The sequence below is a fragment of the Protopterus annectens genome, chromosome 5.part0 (assembly GCF_019279795.1).
Source record: "Protopterus annectens isolate FY-2018-M chromosome 5.part0, PAN1.0, whole genome shotgun sequence".
Taxonomy (NCBI): Eukaryota; Metazoa; Chordata; order Ceratodontiformes; family Protopteridae; genus Protopterus; species Protopterus annectens.
In genome coordinates, this window is record NC_056735.1 from 205,495,713 (window position 1) to 205,516,326 (window position 20,614).

The following is a 20,614-nucleotide window of genomic DNA, read 5'->3' on the forward strand; positions in this document are numbered from 1 at the left end:
TCTCACTCATTCTTGCAAAGGAGTCTAGCAATGTTCAGTGAAACAGCAACCATTACTTTCACTACTGCACCAGCCTGCACTGCATGTGGAGTACTCTGCAATGTCCTGCCATTTCTGACACCAGAATGACATTTCTCTAATGGGCTATGACACTGGTTAACCTACTATTTAAACAGTGAAACATTTTGAGCCAAAGTAAACTCCTTGTCAAGTTACTGAACTTACCATGATCAATCTAAGAATAACTGGAAAAATAAAAACAATAGAAACTGTCAATTTTTAGCTAACCACAAAATAAAGTTTTTGAGAGGGCAAATACCCATGCATTCCCCTGTGGGGATCGTGGTCCCCACACACCACCATCCGTAAATAAAATGTTGAGCTTGCCTGACCTTTGTGGTATGTCAAAAACTTCCTTACCCAAAAGTTCTCTTATCGCACATTAGTAGTTAGACTATATATGACTACAGTTAGTTCAACCACATGCAGCTGGATTGTTATTGTTTAAAATTGCTGTGATGTACTCCAAGTCGCCACCCAAAAGGTATTGCCAAAGAAAGTAAACTTCACCTTACACTTTACTCTGTCAGAGCTATAGTCTGAAAAACATGAGCCAGGAAAAGTTCAAATTTCTTTATATCGGTATTTATGTATTTGATGCTGAAGAACAGTAGACTACTGCCACTTATCCAGACAGTGCAATCAAGAATGGTGTTCATTCGTTAAATATATTTTAATCGCTGTTCTCTAATTACTAGTGTTAAAATAACTTAAAGAAAACAGTGGTTACAGTTTCAAGAAATTACAAAATGTCCTGTATTACTCATTAAATTAATATAATGCAATTTATAAAGTAGTTTTCCTATTTGGCAAAATGTTTATGAAATGAAATACATAATTAATAAAATTCTACAAAAAAAATATTTACCGAAATGATGACTAGGTTTATTTTACAAGAAAGATTTGAACTCACTTTGGTACTGATGGGTTGTATTTTGTCCATGGATCTTTTTGAAACCAGCTGTCATACAAAGTCTTGTCTTTATAACCATTATCTGGGCTAGCGATCTGGGAGAAAAAAACAATGCTAATTCAGAGTTAATAAAAAACTTGTATATGTCAGTTTACCTTTACCCTTTTATTTATGCTCTTACCCATGATAACTTATTTAAAAAAAACAATGAATGGAAATGACTGAAAATGTCAAGATATCATGTGACATGTACTGATCACCAAACCAGACTTACTACAATACGACTCTGTCATTGTCCATGTTGGTGTGAATGACCTGAGACGTACCCTCCCTGGACTACATGAAAAGAGACATGGAGGAGCTCTCTGATCTTACAGCCTAGGCACGTATGACCCTAGCCCTGAGTAGCATCCTGCCATCACCCAGAATTATACCACAGTACAAAGACAAAATGAATGACTTCAACAATTGGTTAAGCTTCTGGTGTCATTCTAAGAGGATCCAGTATCTGTCTGCCTGGCATGACATGATCGACAGACCACGATGCTTTGCCAGAGATGGCCTGCACCTGACTCCCTTGGGATTCCAGATACTGGCTAAGGCTCTTGCCACCCCTATAGTGCCTTTTGTAGGCAAGGTTTAAATGACAAATTCACCACGTAACAGGTACAAGCAAGCAAAATCTGAGGGTAATGCTACTCAATGCCAGAAGTCTAAACCTCAAAATGCACTCACTCGAGGCACTCCTTAAAATGGAGAACACTGACATCTGTACAGTGACAGAGACCTGGTTCAAGGCTCCTGAGAGCACCCCTGCATTACCAGGCTATAATTCATACCACACCTTTCAGCCAATTAACCTGGACCAAAACACTAACGGCAGAGGCATGTCCATATTCATTAAGGATATCCACACCACTAGGCTAGTTGCTCAGCATAATGAATCTGAGATTATCCAAGTGCAACTAACTTTGGGCAAGACTGCAATCCAAATTGTAGTTTGCTACAGATCCCCCACCATGCTCCAGGAGTCCCACTCCTCATTTCTTGATACACTGGAAAATATTAGGGTACAACCCAACACCCAAATAATGGGTGATTTCAACTACCCCACCATTAACTGGGAAAACTACTAATGTACCAACTCTTTTGCTAAACATTTTCTGGAATTCATAAATTCCAATGCCTTGGATCAACTTACCTACACCCCACCAGGGGCAGCAATATCCTAGACCTGGTCATTACCAACATGGGTGACCGGTGTTCCACACCAGAGGTCAATTTCTCATTAGTGAGATCCGACTACAAGCTAATCACCCTAGACAACCACATCCCGCCCCAACCCCCATTAGGGAAACTGTAAAAAATTTCTCCAAAGCCAATTTCACGCTTCTTAAGACAGAAGTGGCAAACTTCACGACACCCATGCAGACAGACAATACAGGTACAACTGCTGAATCCTACACAAATGCACTTTATAAGCACTTACACAAGTGCATGGATTGTGCTATCCCTAACAGAACCAAGATGCTATCCTCCAAAAAAAGGAAGCCAATCTGGTGGTCCCCTGCCATAAACAAACTCTACAACAGAAGAAAGAAACTGTGAAAAAAAGAGTAAAATCCCATGATTGGAGGAACTCCCTGGTCAGCCTCAGTAAAAAGCTGAGATCCCTCATAAAATCCTCCAAAGCTACTTACGAAAACAAAATCACCACTGATTCTAAAGACAACCACAAAGCATTCTATAGCTATGTCAAGAATCTCAATGGCAACACTCAGATCTGCTCTAAGTTACAGCACAATGGCACTAAATATACAGAACCAACTGATATTGCCAACATTCTGGCAGATAGGTTCAGTGCTAACTTTAGCCCCCTCTCACTCCTTAAAGGGCCCACCTCTATACTGGAAGAATGCAAAGTTCCTGTAATCATGGCTGCACAGGTAAAAAAAACTCTCTCCAAAGCCAAGAACACAGCATCCATGGGACCTGACAACATACCAGGCTGCGTTCTACACGAACTACAGAACGAACTGGCACCCCACCTAAGTACCATGTTCAATCATAGCCTCACCCCTCAGGCTTTGTGTTCACTGAATGGCACAAAGCGACAGTTATCCCACTCCACAAAGGGGGAGCCACCACGGACCCCGGGAATTACTGCCCCATTAGCCTGATGAAACTGGTCTGCAAGGCCATGGAACATATCACCATGAAACTTATAAACAAAGAAATTGGTAATCTCCAAACTCTGGACCCCACCCAGTTTGGGTTTGTAAAAGGCAGATCATGCCTCCTAAACCTGATTGACTTCTTTGAAGCAGTCACCAAAGCTGCAGACGAGGGTAAGGTGGTTCACACAGCCTATCTAGATCTCGCCAAGGCTTTTAACACCATCCCCCACTCTGGAATTATAGATAAACTCACTAAACTAGGTATTTTTTTTATTTATTTATTTAACATTTGTTGACCGGGAAAGTCCGACTAGGTTCCACAGATCCTGTTTCTCCTCACAGAAGGCACCCCTTTGAGGTATAAAGCCCTATGTCACAGGATGGGTTGCCAAATGGCTCACTGACAGAACCCACACTGTGAAAGTAGCAGACTCCAAATCCAACTTCAGACCAGTAACAAGTGGAGTACCACAGGGTCCTCTCCTGATTGGTATCTACTTCTCTGAAGTACAGGCTAACACAGAAGGTCTTTGGCTAATGAAGTTCGCAGATGACTGCAAACTAGTGGCCATAATCGAAACTTCTAATGATGTGGACATCCTACAAAAGGGCCTCACTGAGACAGATGCCTGGTGTCAAAGCCATGGCCTCAAGCTCAATGCCAAAAAGTACACTGTCATCCCCTTTGGTAAAAACTCTGTACCCATGAACTACCATATAGGCGGTAGTCTATGTATGATAAGAGACCTTGGGACACAAGTTGACAGTAGTCTCTCCTTTGATAAGCACATTGCCCCAGTACTCAGGAAATCCTTCTACGTGGCACACCTCATCACAAAAGGTTTCTCATCCAGGAAAAAAGAGGTCATTTTTTTCCCTCTACTCGTCAATCATTAGACCCTTTATAGAGTACAACGTCCCTCTTGGTATGTATCTTACAAGACATCTACAACAATTGAAAAGGCCGCAGAAATACCTCACAAAGAGGATTACCAGCCTCAAACAGATGCCCTACGCAGACTGTCTCAAAAAACTCCAGCTTTACTCCATTGCATATCACCTAACTCAGAGGCAATCTCTGCCTAACATACAAAGCTATGTCAACTGCAGAGCTGCTGGATATGCTTCACTTAAAGAAATCAAAATCCGTCCGAGCTACACGCTCTAGGGACCTAAACCTTGTCACCACAATAAACAGAACATGCTGGTGGGATAGATTTCTGTCCCAGAGACTTCCCATACTGTGGAACAAACTATCTATCTCTATCAAACAAAGCTCCTCATTAGCACTCTTCAAGAAAAATCTTGATGACTGGATGAGAAACAGGAAATTCACCCCGGGGATCACTTCTGTGGCTCTGCCCGACAGGGGCACAGGAAAATAATTTTCTTGGTTGGCGTACACCAGGGTACCTTTTTGGCTATGCTTATATAAGCCCTAGGGCCAATAGCCTAGTACCTACCTATGAACCTATTTAATTGAACTTATATATATATATATATATATATATATATATATATATATATATACTACAAGCTCTAGTTAAAAGAAAGCAAGCCTTCACCCCTGTGTACACTTGTCATTCATAAAGTTGTCTCTAACTGTATTTTTAGACCTGATTACTGAAGGTGAGCAATACTCTTAGATTTATATGGATCACTGGGAGCCAGTCAGGCACAAACGGTGCTTTCACAGAAGCAGCAGCCATACCTCTCAACCTCTTAGCACAAGAAATCTGGACAAAGCTTAAAATAATGGGAGGGGCAGTGGCACAAAAACAGTATAGATTTGAAATATTTCTCTTATAAATTTAGAATGACATGATTTGTATTAGCATGCATTTTCTAAATGATATGAAGTCAGAAACTCAAATATTCATCATTATTTAGTGACTTCAATTCTCAGTGATTTGTCAGAAAACCACAAATTTTATGAGGAACAGACAAAAAATATGAGGCAAAAATCTAGACTGCTGAGCGACATGGAAGCAGCCAATACAAATGTACATTATCTGCTATTTAAACAGCTAAAAGAAATACATTAACAAGTTAATGAACATCACAGTACATGCTCTTTTCCAACAGACAATTGCAGCAAGACTAAAGCTACATATACAACTTTTCAGTGTAAATTTAAGCATGAAAATGCTACACTTGTGTTACAGCTGAGCATATAATAGTATGAGCCAGTGTTACTTAATATTCTTAGAAGATGCCGGAATTAAAAAAGGCAAGAAGCTGAAGGAAACTTAGCACTGCTTGTTTACATAATTGACCCTGAGAATACACAGTGATCACAGCCAAGACCCCATTGCATTGTGTGTAAAGCTTTATTCAGTGGACTGTCAAGCTAGTTTTTGCGCAAATGACAATAGAAGAAAAGCCTGTGAGTCTGAAAACTGCTACTTTCAGTAATGTAATCCTGCAAGGTGAACAGAACTGATTTTATACTGACAAGGGAATCAGTACAATGCACAACAATATACTGAACTGCTAATGTGAAAGTTGCTTACAAGTAGAAAAAAGAATTACTTTTGCTAAAAGTGGATTACTCTAGCTCTGGAATTCTTGAGAGAAGATGGATAATTAAAATTAATTTAGACTAAGAAGTAAAACACACACATTCTAAAAGTGACTCTCTAGAGACTGTGTTTTTTATCCATGAAACAATTTAAATTAGAAATTAAAAAGTTACTATGAATCACATCTAGTAATCATGACCCAGAAGGTGCCAAAGTTAAGAGTTCCAGACCATAAAAATAACATGAAGATGCAGTAAATAGGTGACCTTTTACCGAACTGAAGTCAATGTTATGTTCACTGCTTTTCTACATGCTAAGTAAATTAGAAACTGGACTACCAGAGGTGTAACTTTGTCACAAGTGCATGGATATGTGTTGAAATGAATGACCGAAGATAAATGAGTCACCCTACAGACTACACTATACCGGAAGATGTGTTCGAGATGGTTATGCATTGCTGGGGTCTTGGCTCGCAATCACTTCTTAGGGTCAATCCTTAACACTTGGAATGCTACAACAAGCTCATGTTGGAATGTCCAGAATGAAAAGCATAGAAAGACCATAACCACAGTGACCGGACATACATCAGGAAGTGGAAAAAGATGATGTATGATGAACATTAAAGGCAACTACCAAATCACCACTGAACTAACCTTTGTCCTCTTGGCATTGGCTTGACAAATACACAGTCTGGACTACATGCAAACAAAGCTTTAGTAAACATGGCATTCCAGAAGAAATGATCGTGTATGATAATGGGATCTTTCTTCACTAGCAATGAATTTGAAAGTTTGGAAGTTACACCCAGAAGAAAAGGATAGGGTCTAGTTTCCCCACAACCCTGAATTAAGTAGAAGACTGATGAATAAATAACTGAAAATAAATTAAATTCACCATGTACTTGCTGCTCTAGTTTCATTCCGTGCTTTGTCTAAACACCTAGCAGAGCGGGCTTTGCAGACTTTGAAGGAAGTAATGAAGAAACATTAAAGATTGAGACTGGAAATAAGACTGTTGCAGTTGCACCTTGGATGATGATAGGTTTATCTCCTGCAGAAATGATCATGTCACAAACAGAGCTTAAACTTTGATTTGCATTTGCTGAATTTGAAAGTTCAGAAAAATGAAGGGTTAAGAAACAGATGCCTGGCAAACATACAAAGCTGAAAAGTACTGTTCCTAGAGATAAAGTCCAAGTGAAGTGATGGTTCTAAGTGTCTCTGCATAACAGAGTGTTAATTGGTATTGTTGGTTATGCCTCACCTATTCAGTCTGGCCAGCTCATCTAGAAAGAGAGCCAAAAAAGCCATATATAATAGTAGTTTAATAAGTTCTGCAGTGCAGAACCAGAAGATAAACCTAAACTAGCAGAAGCTAAGAGAAGTCTATACCTGCACTTGCTGTGAGTAAATTCACTGAAGAACCCTTACCTACACCCGTGAAATCAAATGAAACACATTCATTAGATTTGCCTGTTTTCATGCTATCACCACCTTCTTAGCCTAAAACAAATGAAAAGTTGAAAAAGTGAACTGATGTCAAATATATGTGAATAGTCTTTAGCATGAGTTGGCTTACTATAGCATCATTTTATTATGTCCACTCTCTGCACCATATACATATACATATACATATATAAATTAGGCTACTGCTTTCTTAAGTATTTACAATATTTTTCTGCCAGTTGTAGGGAATCTGATCTAATTATTTCCCTAAGACGAAGGACAGTTTTGTCTTCCCATTCCCAGTTAAATGGATCGCTGTTAACCAAGCCACATAAGTAACTAAGTTAATCCCACCAACAAAATCTTGTTAAAATTATCTTGAAGAAGTTCATTACTGCTGTTAGTTCCCTAACAAACAATACTAAAGGTCCCACAGCTAATGCTATCAAGACTGGAGAAAGCATGCGGTATGCTCCTAAATAACTCCATGTAAAAAGCTGTTAACACATTTGTTTTCTTAAATTTCTGCATTTGCTCAAATAAGCAGGACTATATATATATATTTTTTTTTTTTTTTTTTCTTTTTAGTTTCTATCACCTTCAGAAGCTTCTGGCCTGGTATCAGCCATCATAATATACAATGTTATAGAAAGAATGGTCATATTAGTGATAAACAATGACACAGCCAACCATCAGACACTGGATTCATCCAGGTTTGGTTTTATCAAGGGCAGGTCCTGCCTACTCAGCCTGGTGGACTTCTTCAAGAAGGTCACTGAAGCAATGCAAGAGGGCAAACTGATGCATACTGCCTACCTTGCCCTGGACACAGGATTTAACACAATACTAAACTCAGGCATTGTAGACAAACACAAAATTTAGGTATAAACCCCCTGTCACTAACTGGATAGCTAGGTGGCTCACAGATAGGACCCAAGAAGTTAGAATAGGGGAATTTATCTTCATTAATAGACCAGTCACTATTAGAAGCAGTCACAGAATCACCAACAGACAAAAATAACCTCCAAGACCATCTGACACTGACTAAAAGTCAGTGTCAAGAAAAACATAGTACTGTATCCAGTTGTACAAAAGTATCAACCAGCTTTCTACTGTAGTATGTTAAGCAACATGCAAACAAGGGTATGGCATATAGGCCCAAGAATGTCACTGCTCTGTTGTTCAACACTCTAATCATGAATTACAACATCCACTTCAACATATACTTGAACTGGCAATACAAGGCATATAAAACATGTTCAAAGGTTCATAGGTATATACTAGGCTAACAACCACTAGGGCCATTATAAGCCTAGATATGAAACCTAAATGTAACCCACATATTTCATTTCATTTCAGAATTAGTGTCCAAAATGACAAAAAATACACCAAACCCACAGACATTGCCAACATCCTAGCTGACAGGTTCAGCACAAACTCTTCCCCACCAAAAGGGCAAATATCTATCTCAGCAGAGTGCTGCCCCCCTGACATCTCAGATGCTCAGGTAAGAGCCACCCTCTCCAAAGCAAAAAACACAGCATCAATGGGATCAGATGGTGTCCCGGGCTGCGTCCTACATGAACTCCAAGAAGAGCTAAACCCAAACATAAAACTACTGTTCAATCTCAGCCTTACCATAGGATATGTACCCAAAGAGTGGCGTACAGCAACAGTGGTCCCCCTCCACAAAGGTGGTGCCTCAACGGATCCTGGAAACTATCACCCCATAAGCCTGAGCCTGACTAGCTTGGTCTGCAAAGCTATGGAAAGGATCATCATGGACCTCATAAAAAAAGATATTGGGGACCTACAGACACTGGATCCTACCCAGTTCAGCTTTGTTAAGGGCAGATCCTGCCTCTTAAACCTGGTCGATTTCTTTGAAACAGTCACCAAGGCCATTGACGACGGGAAGGTGGTCCACATAGCCTACCTGGACCTCGCAAAAGCCTTCAATACAATAGCCCACTCGGGCATTATAGATAAGCTCACCAGCTTAAATATAAACCCCTATGTCACTAGATGGGTTGCAAACTGGCTCAAGGACAGAACCCACATGGTTAGAATTGCTGGAGCCATGTCAGACTCCAAACCAGTTACAAGTGGCGTCCCACAAGGCTCAGTCCTGGGACCTCTCCTGTTCAGTATATATTTCTCGGAGGTACAGGCCAACACGGAAGGACTGTGGCTGACCAAGTTCGCAGATGACTGAAAACTGGGCGCTATAATCGACTCTCCAGCCGACATAAGCATCCTCCAAAAGGGCCTCATAGAAACAGACAACTGGTGCTAGAGCCATGGCCTCAAGCTAAATGCCAAAAAGTGTATAGTCATCCCCTTTGGCAAAAACAAAGTGCCCACAAATTACCACATAGGTGGTAATCTATTAAGTACGGAAGAAGTAATTAGGGACCTGGGGACCCAAGTTGATAGCAATCTCTCATTTGACAACCACATGGCCAAAGTGGTTAGAAAAACATTTTATATAGCTCATTTTATATAGCTCACCTAATCATGAAGGGATTCACATCTAGATCAGGGGAGGTCATCGTGCCTCTTTACTCATCCTTCATCAGGCCCATAATTGAGTACAATGCCCCTTTTGGGATGTACCTTGCCAGACACCTGCAGCAACTGGAAAGACCCCAAAAGTACGTCACCAAGAGGATCAAGGGGCTCAAACAGATGCCATATGCTGCCTGGTTAAAGAAACTCCAGCTCTACTCAGTGGCATATCGCCTGCTCAGAGGTGATCTCTGCCTGACGTATAAAGCCATGTCCAACCCGGAATTAATGGACATGCTGCACCTCAGAAAATCCAAATCCCATCGAGCTACGCGCTCGAGAGATTTGAACCTCAGCACTGAAATAAATAGGACATGCTGGAAGGACAGATTCATAACCCAGAGGCTCCCTTCACTCTGGAATAAAATCCCAGTCCAGGTTAGGCAGAGTCCCTCATTGACTCTCTTCAAGAGGAATCTTGATGAGTGGATGGGAGATCGTAGGTTTACCCCGGGTATCACTTCTGTGTCACTGTTAGACAGAGGTATAGTATACTAACCTCGAAAAAGGGCATAGCAAAATTAATTTAAAATGGGTGGCGAAAGCCAAACATACTCTGGCTAGGCTTATAAATGCCCTAGGGCAGATAGCCTATTATGAACCTATATAGAAGGTGATTTAGTGACTGCCTCTGTCCATTAGAGACATAGGTGCCAGACTAGGGGCGAATTTTCGAGTGCCCATCCATTTTTTTTCCGACTTGGTCTTAAATAGGGATTTAGAGCAAATCAGCTTCAAATGGATGGGGAGCCTGTCTCAGAGAATGAGAATTCTCTGAGAAACATATCTGTCTCTTCAACAAGTCCTATTTATTTCACAAGCAAAATGTAGGTATTTTAACCTAGCAGTTCTGATGCTGCTTGTTTTGTGGATGTGCAAAAGATTCATCAAAACTGGGTCTAGAGATACCTTGTATGCCATGCAAAGATCACCTCTGAGAAGTCTGTATGATACCCAAAAAAGAGACAGGGCTTTGTTGAGAACACAGTGTAGGACACTGTATATACTCCCTGCATTTTGTTATGTAAGGAACCTTTGTGGACATTCCAGTTGCTGCATGTGTCTGATCAGGTACATACAGAAGGCATTATACTCTGTAATGGCTCTGATGAGGGCTGAGTACAGTGGTATAATGATCTCTTTGGATCTAGATGTCAGGCCCTTCCTTATAACATGAGCAACACAGAAGGATTTTCTTACTACCTTGGACACATGTTGGTCGAAGGCTAGGTTACTATCTAGAAGGAAGCAACTTTTAGGGATGTTTTATTGATGACGTAGTTACCCGAAGGTAGTCACCTTCCCAAAAGGTTCTGTAATATATTTCTTGATACTGAGTTTTAAGCCATGGCTTTGGCACCAAGTGTTTGTCTGTGTTAGATCTTCCTTCTCATCACTGGGGGGGACTTAATAACTTCTCCTAGTTTGATATAATCAGTAAACTTGGTTAGCCTGAGATCTTTGACACAGGCAGCAAAGACATATCCTTATACTCAAGCTCTTACAGACTACTGAGAGGCAGTCTATGCCTTGCCAACAAAGCATTCATTTATTCCACTTTGATGGTCTTGTTGCACATCCACAAAACAAATAAAATAAGCATTACCTGATCTAGGGATCTAAACCTCATCTGCAGCATAAAGACGACATATTGGAGGTACAGTATGTGTCTCAGAAACTACTACCCTTTTTCTGGAACACACTTCTCCATCCAAATGAAGCAGAATTCTTCCCTAACTCAATTCAAGCATAACTTGTTCCAGTGGATAGGGAATCAGAAATTTACCCCTGGTGTTGCACCTATGTCTCTAATAGACAGTGACAGCCTGTAAATGTTGATCACCCATGTACATGCCTAGAAATGCCCCTTAAAACAACTACAGCACATAAAAACTTGTCCGATACAAGTTTTAGCCTTTTAGGCATTAAATTTATACGGTCTTTTAGTCACTTTTGGAGTGTTTTTATATTGTGATTAATATTTATTGTTTAATTTATTTATAAAGAAAGTGCTAAGGATCAGGCAAAACTGAATCTGAACTTGCACATGAGCAATGAACTGTATGCTGTCAGTATCAGATACATGTTTTTGGGAAAAGTTTTACGCAGGTTCACTAACACACCATCCATACCTTATACTTTTTAATGGTCTTAATAATTTATTCAATTTACTTTTCTTATAGCAAATGGATTTAAAAACTGCTGTTCCAATATCATATAACTTAGCTTTTTGGTTTCAAATTGTTGTAAGACATTCTTGAACATTAAAGATCACTTTTCCAATTGATTTACTACATTTCTGGAGCAGTAACAGTTCTAGATTTGAGTTATCCCACTTGAGCCAAATGACTGCAGCAATAACCTTTTGGGGCATTATAGAGCCAAATATTAATAACCATTTGGGGCATTGTAGAGCCAAATATTAATAACCATTTGGGGCATTATAGAGCCAAATATTACTACACTCGATTCTGAGACAGCTCACTCACAATTGCAATAACTGTATGTGATAAGAGAAGTGAGTTACAAATTATTGCATTGTTCAGATGCTTACACCATCCCTCCTGCATTAAACATTTTAAAATTAACAATCATCCTTACAGGCTAAACCTACTTGACCTAAAATATATATCCTACATAATGTTCATAAATACAGGAAAAGATTCTGGAATTTCATAATAACCATAATTACAACATTTGCTTAGAAGAATTAGTTTGCATGTCTGAATATAAACTAATTCTGAAATGACTATTACCACAGCTTATATGTTATACACATTTCAGACTGAGAACCTACTATTTAAGCAAACAATTTTTGCTTACCTGAGACATTTTTTATCAGGTAACTAGCATAATGTTTACTAAGTGTAAATGTAAATTTGACATTTAATGTCAACATGCTACCTAGAAATCAGCTAGCAGTGAATGAATATTTCATCTGCAGACTTGCAGGAAGGTAGCTGATACTCTTGCAAATGAATAAAAGGGTACTTCTCGAGTACCCATGGCAATTACCACTTTTTCCATTTTTACATTATGAGTGACAGATCTTGAGAGGCTGTTAGATAGGGAAAGTATGTGCCCTGTTGTCTAGCTTAAGAAACACACTGATTTGCTCTTAAACCTGAACTAGTCTCACCAATAAGTGGGAAGCTGGTTAAATGTACTATAAGACCTTATGCACTTGAGGCATAGACATACGGGCATGCAAACCTCAAAATGTAATTTATTTTAACCAAAACAATCCATTAATCTTCTGCCCCAGTCCTAATGCCCTGATATCATACCCCTCCAAGCAAAACACAAAATCACTAACTATTTGCATTCATTTCCAAAAGACTGCATACATCAGGTATATTTCTTTTGCTCCAAAGAGATTCATTAACTGCAGAGTCTTACAAAAATGAAGGGTCCCAAGACACCAGTCCTTGGGCCATCTTGTAAGCCATCTGTCTTTTATAAGCCCACCAAATTCCTCTAAGTAGTAGAAACAAGTAGATGCTCTCCATGCAGTGTAAAATAAATGACTTGTGTAAAAAACACCTTAGAAACCAGCCACTTGGGAAAGATGGTCAACATAACTGTAGTCTCCCTAGAAAAGTAGTAAATACATGACCGTAAGTTTATTACACAAAATAACCCAGTTCAAAACTTTTACACTGTACCGATGCACAGAAGGCACAAAAAACTTCTTGCACATAAGGCAAATTATTTTCTGAACTGTGACATTTCATTCTACTGTTACAAAAACAAAGCAGTATAACACAGGCTCTGGAATATTCTTAAGTTTTATTTTAGGTTATACTGAAGAAGAAACCCACAAAAACAACTATTTTCTTTTGGTTAAGGCACATCTCAGCATAATGGGCTAACTGCATACCAGAAACCAGGGGTCAGTCAAGAAGTACACGAAAGAAAGAGATATGTTAAGAATAGCTGAGAGAACAGTGTAATTGCAGATTTTTGAGAATTTAAAGTCCAACATTTTAGTCATATAATTTTTCTATACCACCTCATAACTGTCTGCTGCTCTATGATAAATTCAGAGAAATGAGACCAGGAATGTTCTAGCACGTGTCTTCTTTATCCAACACAGAATGCACAATCAGTAGTGTTAAGAGATTAAAGATAGGTAAAAACTGAGAGCTCAAGTTATGGAAGAGGACTTCAATATACAAAAGGTTGTTATGACTGCTTCTGTATGATCCTGAAGGAGAAAAAGCATGCTTCTTATAGGTTCACAGATTTACAGGTTCATAGATTCATAGGAGATTACTAGGCTAATGGCTTAGGGGCCCTTACAAGCCTAGCCAATAGGCTAGGAGTTGGGGGACTAAAGCAAATAACATACTCCACATACATGTTAGTAGCTGGAAAACTCAATTCAAAGTTGTCAGTTTAATGCATAATTAAGCTGTACAAATCTGGAATCCAGTACAAGTATACGATACGTCTACTTGGTATTTCACAACTTCCAGAACTTTTAATACTGAGAACTATTGTTTTTCATGACTGTAAAAACTAGATGCAGCATTAAATGTCTGAGACGTGTGGTTAGAGATATGTTTGGCAGGAAGGAAGTTGAAGTCTTCCAACATCGATACTAAGTAAGAACTACAATGACGAGATACATAGGAAGGATGAACGAGTATTTCTAAGTCCATACTCAATGGAGGAAATATCCTGTGCAGTGGGCATGCCCAGAAGTATGTGTTCGATATCAGAGTCTTAGATTAGAAATAAGAAAGGTCTGGGGAGTCCAAATATGACAGTACACTGAGTAGCAAGATGATTAGAGTTCTCCCAGTGTGAAAAATGAAAGTGATCTAAAAAGTCAGTAAAAGTTAACCATCTACGCAAGGTTCAGTTACTGGTTAGTCATTTACTACCTGGATGTCAGCAACTAAAGATCTGGAGAGATTAAGAGAAAATCAACCAGAAAAAGAGAAGGGCTTTTGATTGGGAAGAGTATTGCAGCTGTTCAGCAAAAAACAATTCAGGTTTCAGCTCTGGTTCAGCAGATGATTTCAAGTAACTCGGGGTAAAAACAAATCAGATGCACTCAGTGGTATTTAAAATGACACTGGAGGATTATATAATATGTTGTAAAGAATAGAAGAAGCTTTACGCAGATGTTCAGATAACTTGATAAAACTGAAGAAATCAGTAGATGAAATGAAGTTTTTAAAGACCTGTTAAAAATAGTACAATTAAAAGACAGAACACGTAGAGAAAAACTGAGATTTTCTGTTATACCAGAGAAACAGGAAGCAATACATAACACAGATTTTATGAAAATGCAAATAAGCAACTAAGGCTGGTGTTCCACAGTTATATGAAAGGTCACATCATGCGTAGGCTCCAATCCTGACCAACAGAAAGCAACCAAGACACATATTATTGAAGATGCAGTCATACTAGAAGAGCAAGCTGCTGTCTGACATAAAAAAAACTGGGGATACCAAAGTGTTTGTGGAAAATGATTATTCACTGTACATCTTACAAAAGGGTATTGAGTTTATCCTTGCAATTAGGGGATGTCGAAAGGCATGTGTGAGATTCAAGTTGCTATATGCATCTGTCTTTAGAATATGTTTTTTTTTCCTGGAGGTCGGAGACATTTTTGGATTCAGAACAAACTAATAAGGTAATTAAACAGTTTAGTCAACAGAGAGAGAGAGCAAGCCAGCAATCTGAATGCAGACTCTGTTTCTTGTTCTTCTGACAACAGCAAAGCCCACAGAGAGAATTTGCCAGTGATATCTTTTCTACTACTCCAAAGGAAAATGACAGAGTATCATAATAAGAAAAGAAATTAACTAGAAAAAAAAAACAGGTGTACCTTAGAAATGCTTTAACCAGAGATAAGTGGTGGGAAGCTGACACCGATGAGGAAGAAGATCAGCAATAATGTGAATGTGAAATCAGTGAATAAACTGAAGAACTGTAAATTATCATTCCCATTAGATACAGTTTAGATATCAGAACTAAGATCTGCAAAAAGTGACTGAAAAAGACTGGAAAACTTAACTGTATTAAACTGGTGGGAGAACTCTAAAGCATAAACCCCACTTTTCCATGAATGTTTAGAAGGATAATGAAGGGACTAAAGATGCAACGCATGTTAAAAAAGTGCATATTCTTAGTAATACATCTCCAGTATTAAATTGCATGTTAGACTGTAAAACACTTCTATATAGTATACAGAAGTATTTTAAATGTGAGGTAAGTGGTTCTTGTCTGTAACTGCTGTTTATGCTACTGATATTGAAATAATTAAGTACTTTTTATTGACTGCAATGTATTCTGGCTTCACACTTTAACAAGATAAAGACTGGATATAAGCAATGTAACTGTGCTGATCACATTATGTATATTAAAATATAATAAATTCTCCTGCAGAAAAAGGGACGTTTTTAAGCAAATAAGCTAGAAAATGGAAACCATGAAAATGTCACTTTTCTTGTATTTGTTTATTTTTTTCAGTAGCACCTGCTTTGTACAAGATAAGGAGCAAAACAGATACAAGCAATTAGTCCCAAGAGGTCTGGCCATTGTAATCTGAATGATCTCCAGTAGAGTCTTCTCTTGGATTTATAAAGCTGTTAGCGGTTTCTTTTTTTTTTCATAAGAAAATGCTTTCAGTTGGAGACAATGAGTCTACAGATTCAAGCAATTAATCAGGAAAGTACTGGACAACGTATTCTGAATTATCTGTATAAGAAACATTATTACTATTTAAAGGTGAACTGACAAGCAGTTCAGTGAAAATAAATTAAGACTGAAACTGATGGAAATAACTATTAGCGCAAGTAGCATTCCCATCAACCTTAGCACTTCAATGCATTAAATATAACAGTGTATAATGTAATGCATTCATTTATGAGTACCCATTGCACGTTATCTTAAGGCTAAATATTAGTTTGAGAGCATGAAAAGTTATTTTTCACATCTGGGAGGGAAATAGAGATTTGACAAGGAAAGACGTGTGTGCAAGAGGGACCACAGGCTGTAGCAAACACTTCCAGCATGATTAAACCCAACTTTAGAATAGGGAGAGGTAAAGCCTGTGGGTGCACATGCTTATTTGGGGCAAAAGTCCCAATATAGAGGAGTAACTTCTCTTTTTGTAAAGTGCATATAGTTTTGTGTGTTTTGCTGCGAGTTAAAAGGGGTCAGCAGTATTAAAATTTTAGATTTTTGTTTCTTGTATGTTTTATTAAAACAAAAAGTCTGGAAATGTTGACATGGGTTTAAAACAGATATAAGAAGTAGCAACTGTGTACAAGATCAACCTGCCAAGCATTAATGTGTGCATGCAAGTTGGAAACATATGATCAAGAAAACTGTCATGCAAAATATGTGAAATAACAACACTTTTTTTTTTAATTAAGATGACTGCCTTATCAGCCTTGGCATGGAATGAAAATGGAATGAAAATGGCATTGCAGGTATAGTCAAAGAGAGTTGTCTTTTGGCTTTTCCCAGTTAGGGGTCGCCACAGCGGAACTCTGGTCCACTAATGATTGGCAGTAGATTTTGACGAACGCCGAGGTGCCAGCTTGACATTCAACCTTCAATGAAGGCACGCCCTTTTACGCATGTCTTTTGATGCCCACCCAACCGTGGGGAGGACATGCAGACTCCACACAGAAGGCACTCCCTGCACTCCAGCCGGGAATCGAACGGGAGAACCTCTTGCTGTGAGGCAACAACACTACCACTGCACCACCGCGGATTATGTATAGACAAAGAGTAATGAATTAAATTAAGAATTATAGCGTACAATTGACAAAAGTTACATGATACACATTTGCAGAGAAATGAGTAGTATGAATTTGGCAGGGAAAATGTTTCCAAATGGACATACAGCAGGGTACCCTGGACAAAGAAAAAGGCTAGTAACAATGCTGATCAAAATCAAAACAGGGAGATAGAGAAAGAAAAGTAAAAAATAGCAGTGGGTAGTAAGGGTGAAAGACAAAGAAAAAGGATTACACTTGCAGGCATTTATATTTCACCTAAAATTAGTATTATGAGCTTAAGAGAATTTTCAGAGAAATAATAACTGTTCAGCAGGGAATATTCTTATCTTGGCTGATTTGTTACAGGAGGAGGATGTTGTGGACCCAAAAAAAAAATATAATGAAAGAAGTAGATCTTGAGAGAATAAATGAGAATATTTAGAATGGAAGCACTGAAAGACCCAGGAGAGATTTTATATATTATTCCTTAAGGTACAATGACTCGGCAGGACTAGACAGAAATCATATTTCACAGGAATGTTCTTGAGCATGGATCAAATAAATTTTTGATCCAGTATGGATTAAAAGATTTCAGATATTCAGTATATAGGATGATTTTGATGTATACTATGACTTGGTGTTTTCCTACTTATCAGTTAAAAACAGGAATTTAAGGAATGACAGTTGGGTGGGGGGGCCATGGGAAGGGGTGTGACCAACTAGAGAAAGGGCTGCTATATGCAAAACCACAAAAAGTATTATTAGAGTCCAGTCAAGACAATATGAAGTGTACTATTTCATTTTATTCTAAATGAGCTAACTTATCTAGATGGAAACATTTATTTGAACAAATGAATTAATTTTAAATACTGGAATGCTAGTCAAAATCAAGCATAAAAAAAAAAAAAAGCAGCACTCAACTCAAACCACTTCTCCTTGCACTGTACTAACTTTAATATATATCTGTTTTATTGGAAGGGTAAGTAATATGACAGATGTTTGTTGAAATGTTTCTTATCCAAAATAGCTGCTGGTGAACAACTGTCTACTGTTTCCATGGGGAAAAATGATGAAAAAGAAAAAATGAACAGCAAACAAGAAACAAGCTCAAAATAAACTGCTTAAAGGACTACTGCACAGGGTATGGACCACACATGATAGATTACCAGTAAATTAAGATGACTGCAAGTAATAAATGTACCAGCTGATTTTAATAAGGCTGCCTGTAATATAAATTCTGGTTGGCATTTTTGTGTTTTCAGCCTCTGATGAAGCTACATTTACGTAGTAGCAACAATGAAAAGGCTGTTTGTTTCTTGGTTCAATAAAATTATGCTTATGGCTTTTGGCTACTTTGGCTCAGAGCACTCTCTTTGTGTTTTTCTAAAGTTTGTCCATAAACACAGAGCAAACAACAGTGCAACAACATGCATAAAACAAATATAAAAGTAAAACAAAAAAAAATAAAACAGAAAAAAAATCGAAAATTCAAGGAAAAATGTAAGCCAGGGTACTGGAGTGGGGGATACTCTGCACACACACACACACTGCATGCTCCTTGCCTTACTTGGACCTTACACATCCAGAGTCACATTGGGGGGAGTGGGATGCAAGTGCATTGTCAATGTGTCTGGCTGATCACTGATCATGATGACACATTTGTCATACCTCTCACCTCTCTCAAAAAAAAAAAAAAGCAAACAAAAAAAAATAAAAGTGGGACAAAGGCCCAAAAATAAGGAACATTTTTAAATATTGCTCTTATAAACTTAGAAAGATAATAAAATAGTAGGTCTTGTATTAGTATGAATTTTCTGAAGGGTATGAAATCTGAAACTCTGACACTAATTTGCCAGAAAACCGCAATTTTAGAAAAAAGGACCAAAAAATGTGATGCAAAAATATAAAATAGCCACACTATACAACTGAGAACCTGTCAAAGAAGGGACACTTTTTAAATATTAGTACTGTTAAGTGAGCAGCTGACAAAATAAGAGAATCTACGTGCATTTCTGAAATAAAAGTAATCTATAACTCTGATCATTATAATTATTGATTAATTGTAAACCCTTCACATCATCTTCAAAAATTACCATTTTGCGGAGGTATTAGAGGGAGAGCAACATTTTGAGCCAAAGTTGGGGACAGTTGAGAGGTTTGGATATACCTAATTCTATAAAGGAATTTATTTGTGCATACATCTCAACCTCTTAATGCAGGAAATCTGGACAAGGCCAAATATATCGGGAAACATACAGGCAGTACTAAAAATTGCTGTTGTATTGATAGAATAACAGGTCTTGCTTTAGCGTGAATTTTTCTGAAGAGTATCAAGTCTAAAACACAATGTCTGTCATTATTTAGTGACTTCATTCCCAAATGAATTGCCAGAAAACCACAAAATTTATGAGGAACAAACCAAAAATAAGAAGCAAAACTCTATTCATTCTGTGAAAATCTGGACAGTTGAGAGGTATAGTTCAGCTGGGGCTGTCTGAGTTTGCTGCCCTTCGCCCCTCAAAAAATCATGGTTGAATGGGGACTCCCCCTGCAGCCATTCCAATATCCCATTACTTGGCTATTTCACCCTCATTTACAATAAACACTGTAAAGTGCATACTGCTTTACTTCTACGATGATTTGGATTTCATTTAAAGGTTTTATTTTACATTTTACAGCACAAACACTTATAGACATCTGCTAAACAAAGCAATACAGTCTCACAATGAAAATAGACTTGGCATTAAAACTTCTCTGCCCCTGAAACTCACATTCAAAAAATACATTTCGCTAGTAGCAAATAAAGATTAACTTTGGGATGTTTTCAAATCATAGGCCCTTTGCACATGAAACATACATGTGTTCTTTGATATACCTTCCTGATTCTATTAAATTATATTCCTTGTATAATACAGTACAGATGTTAGAGGGTGTTTTAAATTTATTGTTTTGAACATTTTTCCAGTAAACAATGAAACAAAATACATGCACCAATGATGACAAAACTGCCCAATTCAGAACATTTCCATCATAAACGTCTACTCAAACTTTTACAATCCACCAGTATCAGTAAATATGCACAATCTCTGCAGAAGTAAAAGTCATCTAAATAATTCCACATTAAAGAGATCTGTAACTAATGAAGAGGTTGCTATTAGCAAACAACTTTATATTTCATTGTTTT

At 38.2% G+C, this 20,614-nt stretch overlaps 1 protein-coding gene across 1 annotated transcript in view; it reads right to left on the reverse strand.

Moving 5' to 3' along the window:
- LOC122802144 (glutamate carboxypeptidase 2-like) overlaps positions 1 to 20,614 on the reverse strand; it is a 1,578,923-nt gene that overhangs the window by 221,193 nt on the left and 1,337,116 nt on the right. The window contains exon 15 of the mRNA XM_044071823.1: positions 974 to 1,068. Coding sequence (XP_043927758.1) covers positions 974 to 1,068 — 95 coding nt within the window. The remainder of the gene's footprint in view (positions 1 to 973; positions 1,069 to 20,614) is intronic.